Source organism: Pristiophorus japonicus, chromosome 10 (genome assembly GCF_044704955.1).
Source record: "Pristiophorus japonicus isolate sPriJap1 chromosome 10, sPriJap1.hap1, whole genome shotgun sequence".
NCBI classification, from domain to species: Eukaryota; Metazoa; Chordata; class Chondrichthyes; family Pristiophoridae; genus Pristiophorus; species Pristiophorus japonicus.
Genome location: NC_091986.1, coordinates 224,711,124 through 224,738,711, shown reverse-complemented (window position 1 = coordinate 224,738,711; position 27,588 = coordinate 224,711,124). Strand labels below are relative to the sequence as shown.

The window sequence follows — 27,588 nt, the reverse complement described above, 5'->3', positions numbered from 1 at the left end:
GAGGGATGTGACGGTACCTACAGCAGGTGGGAGCGTGCTGCAGCACTGCAGGACAGGCTGACCTTCCCCACCATCCCCAGGCACGCGGCGAGGCTCTGCCCATTCGTAGGCCCGCACGGGGTGAAGTATCTGGCCTTCTGAACTCTGCACTACAGGCTGGGGTCCGGGCCACTCACACACTGTGTCCCCAGGCTGGGCCCCGGGCCCTGGGCCGTGCTCACACACTGTGTCCCCGGACTGGGCCCCGGGCCCTGGGCCGTGCTCACACACTGTGTCCCCAGGCTGGGCCCCGGGCCCTGGGCCGTGCTCACACACTGTGTCCCCAGGCTGGGCCCCGGGCCCCGGGCCGTGCTCACACACTGTGTCCCCAGGCTGGGCCCTGGGCCCCAGGCTCCGCTCACACACTGTGTCCCCAGGCTGGGACCCGGGCCCTGGGCCGTGCTCACACACTGTGTCCCCAGGCTGGGCCCCGGGCCCCGGGCTCCGCTCAGACACTGTGTCCCCAGGCTGGGCCCCGGGCTCCGCTCACACACTGTGTCCCCAGGCTGGGCCCCGGGCCCTGGGCCGAGCTCACACACTGTGTCCCCAGGCTGGGCCCCGGGCCCTGGGCCGTGCTCACACACTGTGTCCCCAGGCTGGGCCCCAGGCCCTGGGCCGTGCTCACACACTGTGTCCCCAGGCTGGGCCCCGGGCCCTGGGCCGTGCTCACACACTGTGTCCTCAGGCTGGGTGAGGCACTTCCCATCTCTGTTTTTCTGTTGACATTCTTGGTCTCACTATCGCCTCTCGCTCCTTCCTCATCTCCCTCGCTCCCTCCTCACCTCCTTCGCTCCCTCCTCACCTCCCTCGATCTCTCCTCATCTCCCTCCTCACTTCCCTCGATCTCTCCTCATCTCCCTCCTCACTTCCCTCAATCTCTCTCATCTCCATCCTCACCTCCCTCGCTCACTTCTCACCTCCCTCGCTCTCTCCTCACCTCCCTCGCTCTCTCCTCACCTCCCTCGCTCTCTCCTTACCTCCCTCGCTCTCTCCTCGCTCTCTCATCACCTCCCTAGCTCCCACCTCACCTCCCTCCTCACCTCCCTCGCTCCCTCCTCACTTCCCTCCTCACCTCCCTCACTCCCTCCTCCTCCTACAATTGAGAGGATTTCAAAACCCAACCTTGGGCTACCTCACCTTTCTCTCAAAGTGTAATCCCTGCAAAGTGTTGCTAACTTTTCTCCCCAAGTGGAAAAGTGCACTTAATCTTCTACACTCGAGGGAACACAATCCCAATCTGTGCAACCTGCCCTCGGAATTTAACCCGTTCAGCCCCGGTATCATTCTGGTGAACCTGCCCCACTCGCCCTCCGAGGGCCATATACCCTCCCCGAGGGGCGGGGCCCAGTTACTGCAGACGGGGTCTGTACAGCTGAATCATCACTTCCTCCCCTTGGTATTCCAGCCCTGAGATAAAGGCCAACATCCCAGGAGATATATTTTGTAGCTGTCCACTGACTCAGTGATTTCTGCACTTGGACAAATCTCTCTGCTCCCCCAAAGTTTTGAGCCTCTCGCCATTTTCTTGGGTCTAAAGTTGTCCATCTCCTGCTACCCGATATTCCGCTCTGGCCCAGTGGCCTGTGTCCGGCCAGGCAACTGACCGGGACTTCGGGACCGCCCAGTCGCTCGACTCCCGCACCGGGACAGAGTCGTGCCCAGAGGGTAGGAGAGATGCCAGGATGTTGGGAAAGAGAGGGAGGAAGGGAGCGGGTGTTGGGGCAGGGCAGGGATAGGGCACCACGTGTCATAGGAAGGATGTTCCATGGGCTGTGCTGCACTTACCCCACAGATGGCGAAGATTGAAGAAGTGGATGAGTTGTATCGCCAGGTGATTCAGGCCGTGTCCACCAACCCCTCGGTCCTGTCCGTTATCCTCACCCAGGACACCAAGAAGTACCAGGGGAGGACCCTGCGTATGATCTTCAGCACTGGTATTGCGGCCATGGAGAACCTCATTCTCCACATGTACCACCTGGTGGAGTCCGCCCGCCAACTGTTCGCAAGGCTCTACTTCCTCAGCGAGGACGATGTGCTGCATTTGCTCACGGTCCAGTCTGATCCCCGCAAACTGCTGCCTTACGTGAAGAAATGCTTCGCGAGCGTGAGGGAACTTCAGTACGAGGTAACAAGAGGCACCGGTGTCGAGCTGGTCTGTCCCAAGGTCAACGTGTTGGCGATTTACGGTGACCTGCGGGAACGAGTGGATCTGCTCGCCCCGCTGGAGAGCGCTCACAGTGCCATACTCTGGTTACGCAACTTGGAGCTGAGGATTCAGCAAAGCCTCTTCCGTGCCCTGGGCAGCTGTGTGACCGAGCGAGCAGCCTTGGCTGGGGAAATAAACAGTTTGGTGATGGCGGACACCGGAGCCAGATCCGAAACCTACAAGGCAGCGCAGCTGATGACACACATCTCAAAGCTCGCCGCCAGCTTCCCAGTGCAGTGCATCCTGATTGCCGAAGAGGTGTGTTGGCAGAGGGAAGCAGAGAAAGCGTTGTTCGCACAGTCAGCCACAAAGGAGTGGTTTAAGGCTCTCGCCAGCACCAAGGTCAACAGGTTGGCGCTGAATGTCCGGGGCTACTGCAAGCGCTCGGCCCAGGATCCCGAGGACTCGCGCACCCTCTCCGTGCTCAAGTGTTTGACCATCACGGCGATCAAACACCGAGATATTGCCGACAATCTCATGGCCGCAGACATCAAATCCGAGGCTTCGTTCGAGTGGCAGAAGCTGATAAAGTATAACTTTGATCCGAGTTGGATTTTTCCCAAGAGGGAAGCTATGATGCCTTTGGTGACTGGTTTCGAGCGGTCAGCACCCGGGCCGGACCACAGCCAGTTTGGTCTCCGGTGCCGCGTCAGTCTCCTGGGCACTAACTCTTACTATGACTACGAATACGTTGGCCCACAGCATTCGTTTGTGCAGACTCCACTGACCGAAAGAATATCCCTGGCATTGGTTCTTGCTCTTCAGAACTTGAATCCTTGTGCGCTTGTTGGGCCGAGTGGCACTGGCAAGGCTACTACGCTCTGCTATCTGGCCAGGGCCCTGGGCTATCAGCTGGTCACGCTCCGCTGCTGCAAGGACACGGATCTACCTTTCATCACCCGCGTGCTGTGTGGTGCTGTCCAATCGGGGGCCTGGCTCTTGCTGGAAAAGGCTGACTCCCTCTCACTGGGAGCATTGTCCATACTAGGCCAGCACCTGACCACAATCCACCACTCCTACAGGAAATTGATCAGGAACCACAACGCAAACGCATCGTACCCGGAACGAAACGCCGGTCCTTCGGGAAAGGTGTCAGGGAGGAGCCTGACTGATGTAACGGGGAACGATGGCTCGACCTTCGCTGGCAGGTGCACCTGGAGTTCTGGGGACCTGAGGCGGTTCGACCCGACCGCTCTGGGAAGCATCGCGTTCGCGGGAAGCGTGATCCCGGCCAGAGTCAGCTACAGCGTTTTCATGACTCTTGGAACATTTGACTCGAGCGCCACGATACCCGAGAACCTACGGAGGGTGCTGAGGCCAGTCAGTGTGATCCGCCCCGACGTCAAGGTGATCACCGAGGCCAAACTCCTCGCCACTGGCTTTTTAAAGGCCTCCCATTTAGCCGGGAAAATTCTGTCGTTCTTCGAGCTGGCAAAGGATTCTGGCGCCATCATCGATTACTGCTACTTGGCAGCGATGGATAAGGTTATAGACACAGCGGCAAAAGTCCTTTACCAAACTCTGCGGACAAAGGAACCAGAACCGGGCAGCAATCCGCACAAAGGCCATTCGAACCCCATCGAACCTCTATCGGCACAAGGCCAACATGGACAGGAGAGGGATGGTGGAGATGGTGGCAGTGATAGAGGTGCAGAGATGTCAGACGCTGTTCAAAGCTGTCTGTTAGGATCCCATCAACGGAGTTCAGCAAACACTGAGAGTGAGGCAACAGAGCCACCAGTGATCCAAAATATATCAACGCCTGTCTTTGAATCTGTTCTCCTGGTTGAAGAATACTCAGTCCTGAAAGCTCTCTCTATAATTCTCTTCCCAGCTGCATTAGACCCTGAAAAACTCCACTGCCTTAAGGATCTGCTGAGACAGATGTTCCCCGAGGCCTGCATGCCTCCTTACGAGCTAGAACACGATCCCAGTCTCCGGTCTGCCATTGAACAGGAGCTCCTGGACACGGAGCATCAAGTGACCCAGGAACTGGTTAGTAATATCCTCGCGCTTTACCAAGCACTCAAGGTCAGCAGAGGAGTGATAATGTTGGGTCCTTCAGGCAGCGGCAAGACCACCTCATACAGGACCTTGCTAAGGGCCATGAACCACTTGGCCAGAAATGAGTCTGTGGTGTTGGATCAGTCGGATGGCACTGACCCCGTACACATGTCTGTTCAAGTTTCCGTTTGTTTCCCAAACAGCCTGTCGATGGGGGAGCTGCTGGGAGAGATGGAGCAGAGGACCTGGAAGAATGGGATCCTGGGGAAGTGGCTGAGCGAAGCCGAGAGTTGGCTCCAGGCCCGAGCTCTGGTGAAAGATTTCCAGTCACCCCAAGTGAAGCCCTGTTACTGTGTCGAGCACCTCCAGTGGATCGTGCTGGATGGTGAGCTGTGTTCAGACTGGATGGGTCCCGTCAGCGGTTTGTTAGCAAAGGGCCGCTGCCTCACTCTGTCCACAGGAGAAAAGATATCCCTGAGGGATTCCATTTCCTTTATTCTGGAAACGACTGACCTCAGCAATGCCGCGCCCCCCGCAGTGACCTGGTGCAACCTGGTGCATTGCCGGGGCACCGACACGTGGCAGGCAGTGTTGGCCAACTCGATGGCCAAAATATACCAGAACTACGCCGTGCCCCGGGAGACAGCTGAGCAGTGGAGAATGCTTGGGCAGGAACTGGTCCCCAACACTCTGGCCTTCCTGGAGCAGCACTGTGTCGCTGCACTGACCCAGCAAGCGGACTATGCAACAGTCCAACAGAACAGAGTTACCTACGGGCTGGAAGAGGTGATGTCGTTCACAAGGATTCTCAATGCCCTCCTGGATAAATACATGTCACGTCATCAACAGCAATTCCAAGCTCAGCAGGAACAGGAGCCGGCAGGTAAGGTCAAACTCCCCAGGCAGGCTATCGTCCGGTCCGACGGGTGAGAGAACGTCCCATCAAACACTCCCAGGGCAGGTACAGGGGGTTAGATACAGAGTAAAGCTCCCTCTACACTGTCCCATCAAACACTCCCAGGGCAGGTACAGGGGGTTAGATACAGAGTAAAGCTCCCTCGACACTGTCCCATCAAACACTCCCAGGTCAGGTACAGCATGGGTTAGATACAGAGTAAAGCTCCCTCTACACTGTCCCATCAAACACTCCCAGGGCAGGTACAGCATGGGGTTAGATACAGAGTAAAGCTCCCTCTACACTGTCCCATCAAACACTCCCAGGTCAGGTACAGCATGGGTTAGATACAGAGTAAAGCTCCCTCTACACTGTCCCATCAAACACTCCCAGGGCAGGTACAGCACGGGGTTAGATACAGAGTAAAGCTCCCTCTACACTGTCCCATCAAACACTCCCAGGGCAGGTACAGCACGGGGTTAGATACAGAGTAAAACTCCCTCTACACTGTCCCATCAAACACTCCCAGGGCAGGTACAGCACGGGGTTAGATGCAGAGTAAAGCTCCCTCGACACTGTCCCATCAAACACTCCCAGGGCAGGTACAGCACAGGGTTAGATACAGAATAAAGCTCCCTCTACACTGTCCCATCAAACACTCCCAGGGCAGGTACAGCACGGGGTTAGATACAGAGTAAAGCTCCCTCTACACTGTCCCATCAAACACTCCCAGGGCAAGTACAGCATGGGTTAGATACAGAGTAAAGCTCCCTCGACACTGTCCCATCAAACACTCCCAAGTATCATTCCTTATTAATATGAACATAGATTGGGCTAACCAAACTGGAAGCAATACGGTGGAGGAGGATTTCCTGGAGTGCATAAGGGATGGTTTTCTAGACCAATACGTCGAGGAACCAACTAGGGGGGAGGCCATCTTAGACTGGGTGTTGTGTAATGATAGAGGATTAATTAGCAATACCGTTGTGCGAGGCCCCTTGTGGAAGAGTGACCATAATATGGTGGAATTTTGCATTAGGATGGAGAATGATACAGTTAATTCAGAGACCATGGTCCAGAACTTAAAGAAGGGCAACTTTGAAGGTATGAGGCGTGAATTAGCTAGGATTGCTTGGCGAATGATACTTAAGGGGTTGACTGTGGATGGGCAATGGCAGACATTTAGAGACCGCATGGATGAACTACAACAATTGTACATCCCTGTCGTAAAAATAAAAAAGGGAAGGTGGATCAACCGTGGCTATCAAGGGAAATCAGGGATAGTATTAAAGCCAAGGAAGTGGCATACAAATTGGCCAGAAATAGCAGTAAACCCGGATACTCGGAGAAATTTAGAACTCAGCAGAGGAGGACAAAGGGTTTGATTAGGGCAGGGAAAATGGAGTACGAGAAGAAGCTTGCAGAGAACATTAAGACGGATTGCAAAAGTTTCTATAGATATATAAAGAGAAAAAGGTTAGTAAAGACAAACGTAGGTCCCCTGCAGTCAGAATCAGGGGAAGTCATAACGGGGAACAAAGAAATGGCGGACCAATTGAACAAGTACTTTGGTTCGGTATTCACTAAGGAGGACACAAACAACCTTCCAGATATAAGAGGGGTCAGAGGGTCTAGTAAGGAGGAGGAACTGAGGGAAATCCTTATTAGTCGGGAAATTGTGTTGGGAAAATTAATGGGATTGAAGGCCGATAAATCCCCAGGGCCTGATGGACTGCATCCCAGAGTACTTAAGGAGGTGGCCTTGGAAATAGCGGATGCATTGACAGTCATTTTCCAACATTCCATTGACTCTGGATCAGTTCCTATCGAGTGGAGGGTAGCCAATGTAACCCCACTTTTTAAAAAAGGAGGGAGAGAGAAAACAGGGAATTATAAACCGGTAAGCCTGACATCGGTAGTGGGTAAAGTGATGGAATCAATTATTAAGGATGTCATTGCAGCGCATTTGGAAAGAGGTGACATGATAGGTCCAAGTCAGCATGGATTTGTGAAAGGGAAATCATGCTTGACAAATCTTCTAGAATTTTTTGAGGATGTTTCCAGTAGAGTGGACAAGGGAGAACCAGTTGATGTGGTATATTTGGACTTTCAGAAGGCTTTCGACAAGGTCCCACACAAGAGATTAATGTGCAAAGTTAAAGCACATGGGATTGGGGGTAGTGTGCTGACATGGATTGAGAACTGGTTGTCAGACAGGAAGCAAAGAGTAGGAGTAAATGGGTACTTTTCAGAATGGCAGGCAGTGACTAGTGGGGTACCGCAAGGTTCTGTGCTGGGGCCCCAGCTGTTTACATAGTACATTAATGATTTAGACGAGGGGATTAAATGTAGTATCTCCAAATTTGCAGATGACACTAAGTTAAGTGGCAGTGTGAGCTGCGAGGAGGATGCTATGAGGCTGCAGAGCGACTTGGATAGGCTAGGTGAGTGGGCAAATGCATGGCAGATGAAGTATAATGTGGATAAATGTGAGGTTATCCACTTTGGTGGTAAAAACAGAGAGACAGACTATTATCTGAATGGTGACAGATTAGGAAAAGGGGAGGTGCAACGAGATCTGGGTGTCATGGTACATCAGTCATTGAAGGTTGGCATGCAGGTACAGCAGGCGGTTAAGAAAGCAAATGGCATGTTGGTCTTCATAGCGATGGGATTTGAGTACAGGGGCAGTGAGGCCACACCTGGAGTATTGTGTACAGTTTTGGTCTCCTAACCTGAGGAAGGACATTCTTGCTATTGAGGGAGTGCAGCGAAGGTTCACCAGACTGATTCCCGGGATGGCGGGACTGACCTATCAAGAAAGACTGGATCAACTGGGCTTGTATTCACTGGAGTTCAGAAAAATGAGAGGGGACCTCATAGAAACGTTTAAAATTCTGATGGGTTTAGACAGGTTAGATGCAGGAAGAATGTTCCCAATGTTGGGGAAGTCCAGAAGCAGGGGTCACAGTCTAAGGATAAGGGGTAAGCCATTTAGGACCGAGATGAGGAGGAACTTCTTCACCCAGAGAGTGGTGAACCTGTGGAATTCTCTACCACAGAAAGTAGTTGAGGCCAATTCACTAAATATATTCAAAAAGGAGTTAGATGGAGTCCTTACTACACGGGGGATCAAGGGGTATGGCGAGAAAGCAGGAATGGGGTACTGAAGTTGCATGTTCAGCCATGAACTCATTGAATGGCGGTGCAGGCTAGAAGGGCCGAATGGCCTACTCCTGCACCTATTTTCTATGTTTCTATGTACAGCACGGGGTTAGATACAGAGTAAAGCTGCCTCTACACTGTCCCAGCAAACACTCCCAGGGCAGGTACAGCACCCGTCACTAGACAGTGGCCTCCCTGGATGGTACTGAATTTCCAAAGCCAGACCAAGAATCCTCGGCTTCGATCTGTGCTCTGTGCTGACTTCGCTGATTCCGGTTTAGGGTGCGCTTAGGCCGCCTCGTATCAGCTCCCAGTGCCCCGTGGTTGACCTGGGAAAAGATCAGCCAAGGTTACAGCTCCTTGTTGCTGCCCCCTGTTGGGTGTGTACGTATCAGGGTGTTGGGCGAGATCCAGCTTGGATCTGGCTGTGATGCCTCTCGCGGTTGAATGGCTGGGCTCCTGACTGTGAAGTGATTGGGTGGCGGGGTCTGTGGAACTGGAGCAGCGGTGTCAGGAGGCCATTGAATGGTTAAAGTCGTGGCTTTGTGTGTTACGGTGATGAAAGTAATGTTTCTATTGCAGGTGTCAGCACGAGCTCAGCCATATTGCGTTACCAGCGAGCCCGGCTCGATGATGGTGTCCTGCCCAAGGACCACTTGCTGGCCCAGAGCATACTCGCGGTGGCCTTTACCTGGGGCTTTGGCGGGCATCTTCACTCCAGGTACAGTCACTCGCCCTGAGCCTCAGCACAAGTTCCTCTCGTCCCACAGCCTGTCCGTGGAAACCAAAGCAGAGGGATCAGCAGCTGCACATCTGGCTCGGTGTAACACAAAGCCTGGAGTTTAGATCAACGACAGCTTGCATTTGTACCTTGAATGTGGAAAATCCATATGTTCAAATCCCTCCGTGGCCTCGCCCTATCTCTGTGATCTCCTCCAGCCCTACAACCCTCCGAGATCTCTGCCCTCCTCCAATTGCGGCCTCTTGCACATCCCCGATTTCCATCGCTCCACCATTGGTGGCCGTGCCTTCAGCTGCCTGGGCCCCAAACTCTGGACCTCCATCCCGAGGTGGGTTTGGGGACAAGCGACAGCGAGGTGGAGAGGAGGGGAGTTTAGGGAGGGGGTTCCCAGAGAGGCGTTGAGGTAGCTGAAAGCTCAGCCACCATTGGTGGATCAGAGGGGGCCCACGGTGGAGTCAGGGGGGGGTGGGGGCAGAGTCAGGAGTGATGGCAGGGTGGGGGCGGAGTCAGAGGGGTGGGGGCGGAGTCGGGGCGGGGCAGAGTCTGGTGGGGTGGGGGTGGAGTCAGGAGCGGTGTCAGAGGGGTGGGGGCAGTCAGGGCCACGGCGGAGTCAGGTGGGTGGGGGGGGGGAGGAGGGGCCAGAGTCTGGGGGAAGGAGGGGCCGGAGTCAGAGGGGACGGTGGGAGGCAGAGGGGTTTGGGGTGCATCTCCTGCTGGAGGGGTTTGCGGAGAGAGTATTGAGTGAGGCCAATGGAAGCTGAGCTTCAGTCTGGGGTGCTGACCGGGTCTAAATATCGGTCAGTCTGTGGACACTGGGTGTGGGGGGGAGGGGGTACACTGGGTGTGGGGGGGGCACTAGGTGTGTGGGGGGGTCACTGGGTGTGTGGGGGGGGGTTACTGGGTGTGGGGGGGCACTGGGGGTGTGGGGGGGAGGGGGTACACTGGGTGTGTGGGGGTCACTGGGTGTGTGGGGGGGGGTTACTGGGTGTGGGGGGGGCACTGGGTGTGTGGGGGGGTCACTGGGTGTGGGGGGGAGGGGGTACACTGGGTGTGGGGGGGGCACTAGGTGTGTGTGGGGGTCACTGGGTGTGTGGGGGGGGTTTACTGGGTGTGGGGGGGAGGGGGTACACTGGGTGTGGGGGGGGCACTAGGTGTGTGTGGGGGTCTCTGGGTGTGTGGGGGGGTTACTGGGTGTGGGGGGGCACTGGGGGTGTGGGGGGGAGGGGGTACACTGGGTGTGGGGGGGGCACTAGGTGTGTGTGTGGGGGTCACTGGGTGTGTGGGGGGGGGTTTACTGGGTGTGGGGGGGGCACTGGGTGTGTGGGGGGGTCACTGGGTGTGGGGGGGAGGGGGTACACTGGGTGTGGGGGGGGGGGTTACTTCGTGTGGGGGGGGTTACTGGGTGTGTGGGGGGGGCACTGGGTGTGTGGGGGGGTCACTGGGTGTGGGGGGGAGGGGGTACACTGGGTGTGGGGCGGTCACTGGGTGTGTGGGGGGGGGTCACTGGGTGTGGGGGGGGTCACTGGGTGTGGGGGGGGTCACTCTGTGGAGTCCAATGTCACGCTAGACAGGGGAGATCCACTAGATCAGTGATGATCCACCCACCCACTCCCCCATCCCCCAACCCCCCCCCCACCCACTCCCCATATCCCCCAACTGAGATGCTGTTGGACTCCCGCTGAGGAGGTTGATTGAGGTGCCCCCTCCCACCACAGTCCCCGTTGTGAGCACAGTATTGGAGGGAGCAGTGATCTATTCTCTCGGTTCGGCCTTTATATGTTTCTGTGCCACCTCGCTTGTATCGGTTAATGGTAAACTGGAGCTGCCAGATCGCCCGACCCCACGTACTAACACCGCTGTCCCACTGTGTCGCAGTTGCTGGCCTCAGTTTGACAACTTTGCCAGGAGGGCCCTGAGGAGCAGTCACCACAACATCAACATTCCCCCGCGGGGGCTGGTCTACGATTATTACATCAACCCCGCCACTGGCTGCCTGGAGCCTCTGCACAGAGACAACCAGACAAGGAATGCTGCTGCTTACGTCTTCCTCCCAGAGGTAGGTCAGACTGGGGAAATGATGGATCGATTTAGCAAATGGTTGGTTGGTAGAGAATGGGCAATGGTGCGGGGACAGGTATCTGGCCAGCAGTGTGGTGGTAATAGTACTGGAGTCATCCAGGGGCCCGGACAGGCAAACCAGGGACATTGGCTGGGATTTTCCTCACCTTGGTGGGTCCGGTACGGCCAGTGTCCATGGCGGCTTACGACCCCGCCCAGCGCATTACCCGGCCCAATCAGATCGGGCGGGTCTGGTGACATCGTTCAAGACGCATTTTAAGCTGGGATCGTTAAACGGACCTTGGCCACATTAAATTTTGAGTTCAATCTAACAAAGTGTGTTTTAAATCTTTACAATAATACAATAAAAGTTTTATATTTTAGTGACAAAGAAATATTTAAATAATATCATCGTTAAGTAATAAACCATCTTCAGCTGCTCCATCAATGACCTTCCCTCCATCAATAAGGTCAGAAGTGGGGATGTTCACTGATGACTGCACAGTGTTCAGTTCCATTCGCAACTCCTCAGATAATGGACAGTCCGTGCCGCATGCAGCAAGACCTGGACAACATTCAGGTTTGGGCTGATAAGTGGCAAGTAACATTCGCACCACACAAGTGTCAGGCAATGACTATCTCCAACAAGCGAGAGTCTAACCACCGCCCCTTGACATTCAACGGCATTACCATCGCCGAATCCCCCACCATCAACATCCTGGGGGTCACCATTGACCAGAAACTTAACTGGACCAACCACATAAATACTGTGGCAACAGAATACCCAAAGGCTGGGTATTCTGTGACGAGTGTCTCACCTCCTGACTCCCCAAAGCCTTTCCACCATCTACAAGACACAAGTCAGGAGTGTGATGGAACACTCTCCACTTGCCTGGATGGTGCAGCTCCAACAACACTCGAGAAGCTCAACACCATCCAGGACAAAGCAGCCGCTTGATCCACACCCCATCCCCCACCTCCAACACTCACTCCCTCCACCACCGGTGCCCCCTGGCTGCAGTGTGTACCATCTACAAGATGCACTGCAGCAACTCGCCAATGCTTCTTCAGCAGCACCTCCCAAACCCGCGACCTCTACCGCCTAGAAGGACAAGGGCAGCAGGTACATGGGAACACCACCACCTCCACGTTCCCCTCCCAGTCACACACCATCCTGACTTGGAAATATATCGGCCGTTCCTTCATCGTCGCTGGGTCACAATCCTGGAACTCCCTCCCTAACAGCCCTGTGGGAGCACCTTCACCACACGGACTGCAGCGGTTCAAGAAGGCGGCTCACCACCACCTTCTCACAGAGCAAATTGCGGATGGGCAATAAATGCTGGGCTTGCCAGTAACGCCGACATCCCAGAACGAATAATAAAATAAATTACTCCATCTGCAAATATGATCAAGAACATAATTTTAAAGGTGCATTAATTGGGACGTTATTGATGCTTTGGTCACAAACCTATCGACTTGTGTATCAGTAACTGATATAATAAGCAGATTTTAAATGTAATTGTAGCGGGTTGGATTTACAATCTTATTTAAGTTCAATGGAAGAGCTGCGGAATCCCTGATAAACAGTGTAAGTGGTGCTCACTGTGTGTTTCTGGGATTTCTGCAGCTCTTCCGTTGAAATTAACGATGGACAAGTGAGAGAACCAACGGTAGAAATTTACTCTAGTCGCGGACTGAAAAATTTAATTAGTCATATTCAGGGACTGAAAGCAAATGGAACCAATGGAAAGAGTGATGAGAATGAAATAGTTACGGTTGACGACTCGATTTACGGTGTAACTGGACAATCACAGCATGCTGTGAGAAAAACCTGACCGGAAACAACACACAGATGTTTTATAGTGCAGATCACTGCAATTAAGAACATAAGAACATAACAATTAGGAACTGGAGCAAGATCATGGCTGATCTGGCCATGGACTCAGCATCACTTACCCGCCCGCTCCCCGTAACCCTTAATTCCCTTATTGGTTAAAAATCTATCTATCTGTGACTTGAATACATTCAATGAGCTAGCCTCAACTGCTTCCCTGGGCAGAGAATTCCACAGATTCACAACCCTCTGGGAGAAGAAATTCCTTCTCAACTCGTATTTTGAATCTGTGCCCCCTAGTTCTAGTCTCCCCGACCAGTGGAAACAACCTCCCTGCCTCTATCTTGTCTATCCCTTTCATTATTTTAAATGTTTCTATAAGATCACCCCTCATCCTTCTGAACTCCAACGAGTAAAGACCCAGTCTACTCAATCTATCATCATAAGGTAACCCCCTCATCTCCGGAATCAGCCTAGTGAATCATCTCTGTACCCCCTCCAAAGCTAGTATATCCTTCCTTAAGTAAGGTGACCAAAACTGCACGCAGTACTCCAGGTGGGGCCTCACCAATACCCGATACAGTTGCAGCAGGACCTCCCTGCTTTTGTACTCCATCCCTCTCGCAATGAAGGCCAACATTCCATTCGCCTTCCTGATTACCTGCTGCACCTGCAAACTAACTTTTTGGGATTCATGCACAAGGACCCCCAGGTCCCTCTGCACCGCAGCATGTTGTAATTTCTCCCCATTCAAATAATATTCCCTTTTACTGTTTTTTTCCCCAAGGTGGATGACCTCACATTTTCTGACATTGTATTCCATCTGCCAAACCTTAGCCCATTCGCTTAACCTATCTAAATCTCTTTGCAGCCTCTCTGTGTCCTCTACACAACCCGCTTTCCCACTAATCTTTGTGTCATCTGCAAATTTTTTTACACTACACTCTGTCCCCTCTTCCAGGTCATCTATGTATATTGTAAACAGTTGTGGTCCCAGCACCGATCCCTGTGGCACATCACTAACCACCGATTTCCAACCCGAAAAGGACCCATTTATCCCGACTCTGCTTTCTGTTAGCCAGCCAATTCTCTATCCATGCTTATACATTTCCTCTGACTCCGCGTACCTTTATCTTCTGCAGTAACCTTTTGTGTGGCACCTTATCGAATACCTAATTACTGCTGAGTTGGAAGGCAACAGCCAAGAATGGCCGGAGAAAAATGTATTTCCCTCAACATTTACATCCCTTCAGGAATTTCTGAATCAACATTTATCGGTAGCTTTTCAAGTAGAACAGAATCTCCAGCAATCTGTTTGCTGATGTCATCAACATGGTTTTAGTTTGGTTTGTTTTCCAAGCTGTCAAGTAATCAGCTGGAGTAATGGCCACGGAGCTCCCGCCTCCAGTTGACAGACGTGGTTCCCGAGCTGTGTGAATCCCATGGCCATGCAGGGAAATTTAAAAAGTCAGGTGAAAAAAGGCTTTTTTTAAATGCCCGAAAAATAACACTTAATGATTTCAATTGGGTCCCCTGCCATTGCAGGGCAGGTCGGCAACACGATGACTGACATCAAGGCAGCATTTGACCAAATGTGGCATCATGTCAGTGGGGATCAGGGGGAAACATAGAAAGGTCAGAGGGCAAGTGAAAAAGAAAATAAGAGGGGCAGAGAGAGGATGTGAGAATAGAATGGCAGCCGACATGAAAGGCAATCCACAACTCCTCTATAGGCAGATAAATAGTGAAGGGGTAGTGAGGGAGGGGTGGGGGGTGATTAGGGACCAGAATGGAGACCAATGCATGGGGGCAGAGGGTACGGCCGAGGTACTAAATGAGTGCTTTGCATCTGTCTTCAAGTGAGAAATTGGGTCTGAAACTCGTCTCTTAAACCTAAATAAAGGCAATTACAAAGGTATGAAGACAGGGTTGGCTAAAGTGGACTGGGAAATAGATTAAAAGGGCAGATGGTAGATAAGCAGTAGCAGACATTTAAGGAGATATTTCATAACTCTCAACAAATATATATTCCATTGAGAAAGAAAGACTCTACGAGAAGGATAAACCATCCGTGGCTAACTCAGGAAGTAAAGGATGGTATCAAATATACATCAATGATTTGGATGAGGGAATTGAGTGTAACATCTCCAAGTTTGCAGATGACACTAAGCTGGGTGGCAGTGTGAGCTGTGAGGGGGACGCTAAGAGGCTGCAGGGTGACTTGGACAGGTTAGGTGAGTGGGCAAATGCATGGCAGATGCAGTATAATGTGGATAAATGTGAGGTTATCCACTTTGGTGGTAAAAACAGGAAGGCAGAATATTATCTGAATGGTGACAGATTAGGAAAAGGGGAGGTGCAACGAGACCTGGGTGTCATGGTACATCAGTCATTGAAAGTTGGCATGCAGGTACAGCAGGCGGTGAAGAAGGCAAATGGTATGTTGGCCTTCATAGCTAGGGGATTTGAGTATAGGAGCAGGGAGTTCTTACTGCATTTGTACAGGGCCTTGGTGAGGCCTCACCTGGAATATTGTGTTCAGTTTTGGTCTCCTAATCTGGGGAAGGACGTTCTTGCTATTGAGGGAGTGCAGCGAAGGTTCATTTAGGACTGAGATGAGGAGAAACTTCTTCACTCAGAGTTGTTAACCTGTGGAATTCCCTGCAGCAGAGAGTTGTTGATGCCAGTTCATTGGTTACATTCAAGAGGGAGTTAGATATGGTCCTTATGGCTAAAGGGATCAAGGGGTATGGAGAGAAAGCAGGAAAGGGATACTGAGGTGAATGATCAGCCATGATCTAATTGAATGGTGGTGCAGGCTCGAAGGGCCGAATGGCCTACTCCTGCACCTAGTTTCTATGTTTCTATGTTAATATATTAGCGTGGATAGAGGATTAGCTTACTAACAGAAAACAGAGAGTCGGGATAAATAGGTCATTTTCAGGTTGACAAACTGTAACTAGTGGGGTACAGGGATCAGTGTTGGGGCCTCAACTATTTACAATCTATATTAATGACTTGGATGAAGGGACTGAGTGTAATGTAGCCAAGTTTGCTGATGATACAAAGATGGGTGGGAAAGCAAATTGTGAGGAGGACACAAAAAATCTGCAAATGGATATAGACAGGCTGTGAGTGGGCAAATATTTGGGAGATGGAATATAATGTGGGAAAATATGAGGTTAGCCACTTTGGTAGGAAGAATAGAAAAGCGAAATATTATTTAAATGGAGAGAGACGACGTAATGCTGCGGGTACAGAGGGATCTGGGGGTCCTTGTCCATGAAATACAAAAAGTTACTGCAGGTAATTAGGACAGCAAATGGAATGTTGGCCTTTATTGCAAGGGGGATAGAGTATAAAAGCAGAGAAGTCCTGCTACAACTGTACAGGGTATTGGTGAGGCCACACCTGGAGTACTGCGTACAGTTTTGGTCTCCTTATTTAAGGAAGGATATACTTGCATTGGAGGCTGTTCAGAGAAGGTTCACTCGGTTGATTCCGGGGATGAGGGGGTTGTCTGATGAAGATAGGTTGAGTAGGTTGGGCCTCTACTCATTGGAATTTAGAAGAATGAGAGGTGATCTGATTGAAACATATAGGATTCTGAGGGGGCTGGACAGGGTAGATGCAGAGAGGATGTTTCCCCTCATGTGGGAATCTAGAACTGGGGGCATAGTTTCAAAATAAGGGGCCGCCCATTTAACACGGAGATGAGGAGGAATTTCTTCTCTCAGAGGGTTGTAAATCTGTGGAATTCTCTGCCTCAGAGAGCTATGGAGGCTGGGTCATTGAATATATTCAAGGCGGAGATAGACAGCTTCTTGAACTATACGGGAGCCGAGAGTTATGGGGAGTGGCAGGAAAGTGAAGTTGACTCCATGATCAGATCAGCCATGATCTTATTGAATGGCGGAGCAGGCTCGAGGGGCCGTATGGCCGACTCGTGCTCCTATGTCTTATGTTCTTATAAGGAAGAGGATGTTGCCATAGATATAGTGAAGGAGGAGGTAGTGGAGACATTTGATAAAATTTGATAAAGACGAGGTATTAGAAAGGCTGCTGTATTTAAAGTAGATAAATCACCAGGAGCGGACGGGATGCACCCTCGGATGCTGAGGGAATTGAGGGCGGAAATCGCGGAGGTACTGGCGATAATATTCCAATCCTCCATGGATACAGGGGTGGGGCCAGAGGGCTGGAGAATTGCAAATGTTACACCATTGTTCAAAATAGGGTGCAAGGATAAAGCCAGTAACTACAGGCCACTCAGTTTAACCTCGGGAGTGGGGGAGCTTTTAGAAACAGTAATCAGAGACAAAATTAACGGTCACTTGGACAAGTGTGGATTAATTAAATAAAGACAGCACGGATTTGTTAAAGGCAAATCGTGTTTAACCAACTTGATTGAGTTTTTTGATGAGGTAACAGAGAGGGTTGATGAGGGTAATGTGGTTGACGTGTACATGGATTTCCAAAAGGCGTTAGATAAAGTGCCACATAATCGGCTTGGCAGCAAAGTTGAAGCCCAGGGAATAAAAGGGACAGTGACAGCATGGATACGGGATTGGCTCAGTGACAGGAAACATCATCATCATCATAGGCAGTCCCTCGGAATCGAGGAAGACTTGCTTCCACTCTAAAAATGAGTTCTTAGGTGACTGAATAGTCCAATACGGAAATTACAGTCTCGGTCACAGCTGGGACAGACAGTGGTTGAGGGAAGGGGTGGGTGGGACAGGTTTGCTGCACGCTCCTTCCGCTGCCTGCACTTGCTTTCTGCATGCTCTCGGCGACGAGACTCGAGGTGCTTACCCTCCCGGATGCTCTTCCTCCATTTTGGGCGGTCTTGGTGGAGATATTGCACTGTATCAGAGAGGCTTTGCGGGTGTCCTTGAAGCGTTTCCGCTGCCCACCTTTAGCTCGCTTGCCATGACAAAGCTCCGAATAGAGTGCTTGCTTAGGGAGTCTCGTGTCGAGCATGTGACCCGCCCAGCGGAGCTGTTCGAGTGTGGTCAGTGCTTCGATGCTGGGGATGTTGGCCTGATGTTGGTGCGTCTGTCCTCCCAGGGGATTTGCAGGATCTAACGGAGGCAGCGCTGGCGGTACTTCTCCAGCACTTTGAGATGTCTACTGTACATAGTCCATGTCTCTGAGCCATATAGGAGGGTGGCTATCACTACTGCCCTGTAGACCATAAGCTTGGTGCCAGATTTGAGGTCCTCGTCTTCAAACACCCTCTTCCTCAGGCAACCGAAGACTGCGCTGGCGCACTGGAGGCGGTGTTGGACCTCATCAATAATGTCTGCCCTTGCTGATAGTCGGCTGCCGAGATATGGACAATGGTCTACGTTTTCCAAGACTGTGCCATGGATTTTGATGACCAGGGGGGCAGCGCTGTGAGGCGGGGCTACGTTGGTAGAGGACCTTTGTCTTACGGATGTTCAGTGTAAGACCTATGCTCTCGCACTCCTCGGTGAAGGTGTTGACGATGGCTTGGAGTTCGGCCTTGGAGACATGGTCATGATTACAGCATCTCAGATCTCCCAGCATGCTCTCCTCCTTCCAGATAAGAGAGTCATGCATTCGTGCCAATTGTGCTTCTCCGCCTTACTTTAGTGCCTCAGCACGGACTCTATCTGCTCCTTATGCCTTGTTGTTCTTCAGCTGACGGATGGCCTTTTCTGCCCCTTTTCTGCCCATAGCCCTGTATCAATCCCAAACTAATCCCACTGCCCCGCTCTCTCCCCATAGCCCTGTATCAATCCCAAACTAATCCCACTGCCTCGCTCTCTCCCCATAGCCCTGTATCAATCCCAAACTAATCCCACTGCCCCGCTCTCTCCCCATAGCCCTGTATCAATCCCCAAACTAATCCCACTGCCCCGCTCTCTCCCCATACCCCGGTATCAATCCCAAACTAATCCCACTGCCTCGCTCTCTCCCCATAGTCCTGTATCAATCCCAAACTAATCCCACTGCCCCGCTCTCTCCCCATAGCCCTGTATCAATCCCAAACTAATCCCACTGCCTCGCTCTCTCCCCATAGCCCTGTATCAATCCCAAACTAATCCCACTGCCCCGCTCTCTCCCCATAGCCCTGTATCAATCCCAAACTAATCCCACTGCCTCGCTCTCTCCCCATAGCCCTGTATCAATCCCAAACTAATCCCACTGCCCCGCTCTCTCCCCATAGTCCTGTATCAATCCCAAACTAATCCCACTGCCCCGCTCTCTCCCCATAGCCCTGTATCAATCCCAAACTAATCCCACTGCCCCGCTCTCTCCCCATCGTCCTGTATCAATCCCCAAACTAATCCCACTGCCCCGCTCTCTCCCCATAGCCCTGTATCAATCCCAAACTAATCCCACCGCCCCGCTCTCTCCCCATCGTCCTGTATCAATCCCCAAACTAATCCCACTGCCCCGCTCTCTCCCCATAGCCCTGTATCAATCCCAAACTAATCCCACTGCCCCGCTCTCTCCCCATAGCCCTGTATCAATCCCAAACTAATCCCACTGCCTCGCTCTCTCCCCATAGTCCTGTATCAATCCCAAACTAATCCCACTGCCCCGCTCTCTCCCCATAGTCCTGTATCAATCCCAAACTAATCCCCCTGCCCCGCTCTCCCCAGAGCCCTGTATCAATCCCAAACTAATCCCACTGCCTCGCTCTCTCCCCATAGCCCTGTATCAATCCCAAGCTAATCCCACTGCCTCGCTCTCTCCCCATAGCCCTGTATCAATCCCAAACTAATCCCACTGCCCCGCTCTCTCCCCATAGCCCTGTATCAATCCCAAACTAATCCCACTGCCCCGCTCTCTCCCCATAGCCCTGTATCAATCCCAAACTAATCCCCCTGCCCCGCTCTCCCCAGAGCCCTGTATCAATCCCAAACTAATCCCACTGCCTCGCTCTCTCCCCATAGCCCTGTATCAATCCCAAGCTAATCCCACTGCCTCGCTCTCTCCCCATAGCCCTGTATCAATCCCAAACTAATCCCACTGCCTCGCTCTCTCCCCATAGTCCTGTATCAATCCCAAACTAATCCCACTGCCCCGCTCTCTCCCCATAGTCCTGTATCAATTCCAAACTAATCCCACTGCCTCGCTCTCTCCCCATAGTCCTGTATCAATCCCAAGCTAATCCCACTGCCTCGCTCTCTCCCCATAGTCCTGTATCAATCCCAAACTAATCCCACTGCCCCGCTCTCTCCCCATAGTCCTGTATCAATCCCAAACTAATCCCACTGCCTCGCTCTCTCCCCATAGCCCTGTATCAATCCCAAACTAATCCCACTGCCCCGCTCTCTCCCCATAGCCCTGTATCAATCCCAAACTAATCCCACTGCCCCGCTCTCTCCCCATAGTCCTGTATCAATCCCAAACTAATCCCACTGCCTCGCTCTCTCCCCATAGTCCTGTATCAATCCCAAGCTAATCCCACTGCCCCGCTCTCTCCCCATAGCCCTGCATCAATCCCAAGCTAATCCCCCTGCCCCGCTCTCCCCATACCCCGGTATCAATCCCACACTAATCCCCCTGCCCCGCTCTCTCCCCATAGCCCTGCATCAATCCCAAGCTAATCCCCCTGCCCCGCTCTCCCCATAGCCCTGTATCAATCCCACACTAATCCCCCTGCCCCACTCTCTCCCCATAGCCCGGTATCAATCCCACACTAATCCCCCTGCCCCACTCTCCCCATAGCCCTGTATCAATCCCACACTAATCACACTACCCTGCTCTCTCCCCATAGCCCTGTATCAATCCCACACTAATCCCCCTGCCCCACTCTCCCCATACCCCGGTATCAATCCCACACTAATCCCCCTGCCCCGCTCTCCCCCCATAGCCCTGTATCAATCCCACACTAATCCCACTGCCCCGCTCACTCACTGTAGCCCTGTATCAATCCCACACTAATCCCACTGCCCCGCTCACTCCCCATGGCCCTGTATCAATCCCACACTAATCCCCCTGCCCCGCTCACTCCCCATAGCCCTGTATCAATCCCACACTAATCCCCCTGCCCCACTCTCCCCATAGCCCTGTATCAATCCCACACTAATCCCCCTGCCCCACTCTCCCCATAGCCCTGTATCAATCCCACACTAATCCCCCTGCCCCACTCTCCCCATACCCCGGTATCAATCCCACACTAATCCCCCTGCCCCGCTCTCCCCATAGTCCTGTATCAATCCCACACTAATCCCCCTGCCCCGCTCACTCACTGTTGCCCTGTATCAATCCCACACTAATCCCCCTGCCCCGCTCACTCACTGTAGCCCTGTATCAATCCCACACTAATCCCCCTGCCCCACTCACTCACTGTAGCCCTGTATCAATCCCACACTAATCCCCCTGCCCCGCTCTCCCCAGAGCCCTGTATCAATCCCACACTAATCCCCCTGCCCCGCTCTCCCCAGAGCCCGGTATCAATCCCACACTAATCCCCCTGCCCCGCTCTCCCCAGAGCCCGGTATCAATCCCACACTAATCCCCCTGCCCCGCTCTCCCCAGAGCCCGGTATCAATCCCACACTAATCCCCCTGCCCCACTCTCCCCATAGCCCTGTATCAATCCCACACTAATCCCCCTGCCCCACTCTCCCCATACCCCTGTATCAATCCCACACTAATCCCCCTGCCCCACTCTCCCCATACCCCTGTATCAATCCCACACTAATCCCCCTGCCCCGCTCACTCACTGTAGCCCTGTATCAATCCCACACTAATCCCCCTGCCCCGCTCACTCACTGTAGCCCTGTATCAATCCCACACTAATCCCCCTGCCCCACTCACTCACTGTAGCCCTGTATCAATCCCACACTAATCCCCCTGCCCCGCTCTCCCCAGAGCCCTGTATCAATCCCACACTAATCCCCCTGCCCCGCTCTCCCCAGAGCCCGGTATCAATCCCACACTAATCCCCCTGCCCCGCTCTCCCCAGAGCCCGGTATCAATCCCACACTAATCCCCCTGCCCCGCTCTCCCCAGAGCCCGGTATCAATCCCACACTAATCCCCCTGCCCCACTCTCCCCATAGCCCTGTATCAATCCCACACTAATCCCCCTGCCCCACTCTCCCCATACCCCTGTATCAATCCCACACTAATCCCCCTGCCCCACTCTCCCCATACCCCTGTATCAATCCCACACTAATCCCCCTGCCCCGCTCACTCACTGTAGCCCTGTATCAATCCCACACTAATCCCCCTGCCCCGCTCACTCACTGTAGCCCTGTATCAATCCCACACTAATCCCCCTGCCCCGCTCTCTCCCCATAGCCCGGTATCAATCCCACACTAATCCCCCTGCCCCGCTCACTCACTGTAGCCCTGTATCAATCCCACACTAATCCCCCTGCCCCGCTCACTCACTGTAGCCCTGTATCAATCCCACACTAATCCCCCTGCCCCGCTCTCCCCAGAGCCAGGGCTGAGCCTGGGTCCTGCAAGCTCTGTGTGTGTTGGTAACAGATGGGAGTGTGCTTACCCGCTGAGAGGAGAAGGATGTGCAAGTGACAGGTGTTGGGAACTAACACACAGAGGTGCTGAACGAGGGATGTATTTAAATAAAATTCATTATTCAGAAGAAATTCGAGAGCTTGGCAGATGGAGGGGAACGTCACAACATTCTTCATACTTTTTCGGGAAGTACATGCTGTGATGTGTTGTGCGGCAGTGATGGTCCTCGATAAAACCGCCTCCGGGAATCGTCAGTCTGTCCCCTGGGAGAAACGGTGCGATTAAACGCCACATTAATCACCAATTCAGAAATTTCATTCACAGAGGCGGGTGGGTGCTGGGAGGCGTGTCAGTCACACTGTCAAATTAATGTGAACAAAGTGGGATTGGACGTCGCTGGCAAGGCCGGCATTTATTGCCCATCCCTAACTGCCCCCTGAGAAGGTGGTGGTGAGCTGCCTTCTTGAACCGCTGCAGTCCGTGTGGTGAAGGTGCTCCCACAGTGCTGTTAGGGAGGGAGTTCCAGGATTGTGACCCAGCGACGATGAAGGAACGGCCGATATATTTCCCAGTCAGGATGGTGTGTGACTGGGAGGGGAACGTGGAGGGGGTGGTGTTCCCATGTACCTGCTGCCCTTGTCCTTCTAGGTGGTAGAGGTCGCGGGTTTGGGAGGTGCTGCCGAAGAAGCCTTGGCGAGTTGCTGCAGTGCATCTTGTAGATGGTACACACTGCAGCCAGGGGGCGCCGGTGGTGGAGGGAGTGAGTGTTGGAGGTGGGGGAGGGAGTGAGTGTTGGAGGTGGTGGAGGGAGTGAGTGTTGGAGGTGGTGGAGGGAGTGAGTGTTGGAGGTGGTGGAGGGAGTGAGTGTTGGAGGTGGTGGAGGGAGTGAGTGTTGAAGGTGGTGGAGGGAGTGAGTGTTGGAGGTGGTGGAGGGAGTGAGTGTTGGAGGTGGTGGAGGGAGTGAGTGTTGGAGGTGGTGGAGGGAGTGAGTGTTGGAGGTGGTGGAGGGAGTGAGTGTTGAAGGTGGTGGAGGGAGTGAGTGTTGGAGGTGGTGGAGGGAGTGAGTGTTGGAGGTGGTGGAGGGAGTGAGTGTTGAAGGTGGTGGAGGGAGTGAGTGTTGGAGGTGGTGGATGGGGGCTGATCAAATGGGCTGCTTTGTCCTGGATGGTGTCGAGCTTCTTGAATGGTGTTGGAGCTGCACTCACCCAGGCAAGTGAAGAGTGTTCCATCACACTCCAACAATATCATCAACGATGTCGCTGCAAGATCCTGCAAATCCCCTGGGAGGACAGGCGCACCAACATGAGCGTCCTCAACCAGGCCAACATCCCCAGCATTGAAGCACTGACCACACTCGATCAGCTTCGCTGGGCAGGCCACATAGTTCGCATGCCAGACTCTCAAAGCAAGTGCTCTATGCGGAGCTCCTCCACGGCAAGCGAGCCAATGGTGGGCAGAGGAAACCTCAAAGCCTCCCTGATAAAGTGCGACATCTCCACTGACACCTGGGAGTCCCTGGCCAAAGACCGCCCTACGTGGAGGAAGTGCATCCGGGAGGGCGCTGAGCACCTCGAGTCTCATCGCCGAGAGCATGCAGAAACCAAGCGCAGGCAGCGGAAGGAGCGTGCAGCAAACCAGTCCCACCCTCCCCTTCCCTCAACCACTGTCTGTCCCACCTGTGACAGGGACTGTGGCTCTCGTATTGGACTATTCAGCCACCAAAGAACTCACTTTAGGAGTGGAAGCAAGTCTTCCTCGATTCCAAGGGACTGCCTATGATGATGATTATGATGATTGTTAGTGTTGGTTTTTATCAGAAGAATCACTCAACACTCAGAGTCGGTTCCAACGCCAATGCGGCCTTTATTAATGCCAGCGGGGAGGAAGCCTCAGGACTGGATCCAGGCACTTCACTCCGACGAACAAAGAAACTCATCGATATTTATATGTTTTACACTAGTTCTTTACTACAGTTATATCAGCCCATTTCGGCTGGATACTATCCAATCATACTGATTATAGATTGAATTAGACCAATAGATAGAGTTAGTCTCTAAACGTAAAGTGGCTCATGTGTTGCCAAGAGATGTGTTGCTAAGGGGTGTGTTGCTAGGAATTACTCATGTATCTTGTAACATGGTCCAGGCCCCTTTATCTTACTGTCCTTGGGTGCTGTCTTTGGGTAGCCACCTTATTAGAGTTACATATTCGGTTCTTGTCAGCTTGGGCTGATTCATGCCCTCGTTATGTGATGTAGGCCCTTCTTATCTCTATTTCTCGGGGCTCTGCTGTGTGGAGTTATAATGGTTTGTTATAGTTATCTTGTATCCAAGGCATTCCTGGCAGTGGGCCTCACAGGGTTATTGCTCGGTCAGCCTCAGTCAATAGTTCACAGCTTGACTACCTGATTTCCCATCATGCCTGAGCAGCCATTTTATGTGTGGCCACTTTAAACTTATGAGTTTAGATATATTCAGCAGGTGCCTAATGCCTACAACAATTCCCTCCTTTCGGTAAAGGGACGAGTCCTAGTCCCCCTTTAACCGACCGTTCTACCTTTATTAGATTTTGTGCACGGCCCGGTACTCCCTGCCTCAACGTGCTGGCCAGTCACGCGGTTTCAGGAGTCCCGGTTGCTTAAATCAAATTGACAAAGGCCAAATCCTCCTGCCCCTTTATTAGACAGGCTTGTTTAGTATCCGGGGAACGGTGATTTGTCCCTCTTCGTTGTGCGTGGTGTCTGCATGCCTGGCAAGCCATTATGCCCCATGTTATTGCTAAGATCAATTGTATCCCGACCAGTATGTGTGAAATTATTCAAATCCAAGGATGGGTGTTCACATTTATTCCCCAGTCCCAGACCTTTCTCCACCAACTCTGACTTTGTAAGTCTACATCGATATCTTCTTCCAGTACTTTGATTTTAGTTTGCAGTTGGTGATAGAGCTTTACGGATTGACCCACCCTGAGCCTCAACTCTCGTAATACTTCGGTTAGATGTGGGATAGGGACCTGATCTGGCTCGTCATAATCCTGCAAATGATCGTGGAGCTGATCGGTTACATCAATAACTTCGGGCTTCCGGCGCCTAACCTGGGTGATATGCGCTTGCCCGATCGTGACAGGTCGTAGTGGTGTAAAGCAAAAGTTTGGCTGTGGTATCGAGCACTGCAGGTCATTATACCGGTATGAACGCTCTGTGGTAGAGACGCAGTATCTTCCCTTCCCTCCGTAGCCTGCCCTCGCGAAGTGCCTGTGTGCGGGCACTATTTCTATACACACCCGTCGGTTCAGTTAAACCCGCACTCGTCTAGCTCACCTCGGCCTACCGAGTGAGGGCATACTGTGATCTCCCACTTGTTTGCATTCTGTTAGGGAAATGCCGGTAAGTATGTCGTTTCGACGAACGGCGGAGGTGGTGGTCAGATAGTAACAGATGGAGACATTTTCCCGTATTACTCCGATATTCTCTAGTTGGTACAGGGGGAACGGCCCTGAGTCCGGCGTGGCTATAGGGATCATCAGGACTATCCCTATCCCAGTATTCCTACCCATCTGGCAATCTGGAATTTCTGGGTATACTCGGGTCAGTCCCTTCAGAGTACAATTATCCAGTGTCCCCCCTCTGGTTAGCCAACTGAGCCAGATGTGAACTATCTATCCAATCGGGTACTTCCCCGCGTTGGATCTGGTCGAGATTGTGGCGGATCTGTCCCACCATCCACAGACCATAAGCGTGACAGAGTTGCCCCTGTCTTTGCTTTCCTGTATCTTCTCTTTCTCTATCAATGAGGTGATTGATGGTTTTGGCGTGAGCTTCCAGGACTGAGATGCCATCCAACTGGATTTCGGCACCCTCCTTTCCTAGGTTGGCTTGGTCTTCCTGGTTTTGCTCCACCCTCTCCAATAACCCCTTCATCACCCCTCTAAGCTGCTCCACCCTCTCGTTTAACCCTTGTATGTCCATCGAGTTCACTACGGAGGTCCCTGTATTGAAACCGGTAGCAACATCATTAACTATTTCCTTCTTTATCCTGGGGGCTGACCCCTGTCCCCGGAACCTACTGGCACCCATTGCATCGGCAGCCTACTGCATTACAACTTTACTTAATACATTGTACATCTTCCTTGACTGTTCTGTACAGTATTCCGGCATCTGGATGCCTGAAATATTGATCAGGACAGGCACAATTTCATGTTTAACATTATCATACAATAATTCCCCTTCGTTGTATATGACAATCCCATTTTCTGGTCCCTTAGTAGTTATGGGACAAGGCAGTTCCTCGGGCAATGTAGTGGTTCTTATGGGCGCTGTGTTGGAGGGGGTGAGAAGCATACATACAATGATATTGCAGCCGCCCCCATCTCCTCGTAGTACCCACACAGTCCCACTCCCTTTTTGCGGATGACTGAGTGCTGGGACTGTCCCGGAGGCGCGCAAATTATGCCGAAAGTACATTCATCAGGCCCTTTGACATCCCTCCGTTTAATGCAGCTGCTCCTTATACCCGTGGAGCACTGTACACATACCCGGTTCTTATTAGGATTTACTTGTAACCATGCATTAAAATAAGTCCTGTCCTTGCTCCAGTCCTTGGCTGCTGGGATGCACATTCCATCCGTTAAATTAAACAAGACTCCATAGTTCATGTAGTTGTTTATTTCCTGAGTGCGCTGCAATCCGTTGGTATCATCCAGTGTTTGCGTGGGTCTTGAGGTTCCCAGTATCATGAGTCCCCAGAGTCGGAGTCACCACTGCGGTCCCATCTTGGTGAGTGTTTTATCTGACAATTTTAAACAGATAGCCTGGTCGTCACCAGGTGTTAGGTTCTGGTCTACTTGTGTCGCTGTCACTCTGTGGAATCGGAGGTAAGGATTAGGTTATCCATATTCTTTATCGTCGTACCATCGCTATCACTTCATGTCCCTGTCTGGGCTGCCGTGGGTTTTGTGTTTGAGCCTGCTGTGCTCGAGCCTGCACGATGACCCATCTAAATATTATCCAAACTCCAATCAACACCAATACCACCATTATTCCTCCAAACATCGCTGTCTGCTTTACCGTTAGGTTTGTGGACTACACCTACCCACCGTGGGGTACATTGGCTCGATTGCCATAGGTGATGGTGCTATGGCTGCGCACTGCACTATCCGTCTAGTCCCGTTTTTTAAA

General features: G+C 52.4%; 1 protein-coding gene across 1 annotated transcript in view; it reads left to right on the top strand.

Moving 5' to 3' along the window:
• The window catches only part of LOC139274681 (dynein heavy chain domain-containing protein 1), a 454,628-nt gene that overhangs the window by 292,106 nt on the left and 134,934 nt on the right, over positions 1-27,588 (top strand). Inside the window, exons 21-23 of the mRNA XM_070891360.1 lie at positions 1,832-5,132; positions 8,892-9,030; positions 10,927-11,107. Of these exons, the coding sequence (XP_070747461.1) occupies positions 1,832-5,132; positions 8,892-9,030; positions 10,927-11,107 (3,621 nt within the window). The remainder of the gene's footprint in view (positions 1-1,831; positions 5,133-8,891; positions 9,031-10,926; positions 11,108-27,588) is intronic.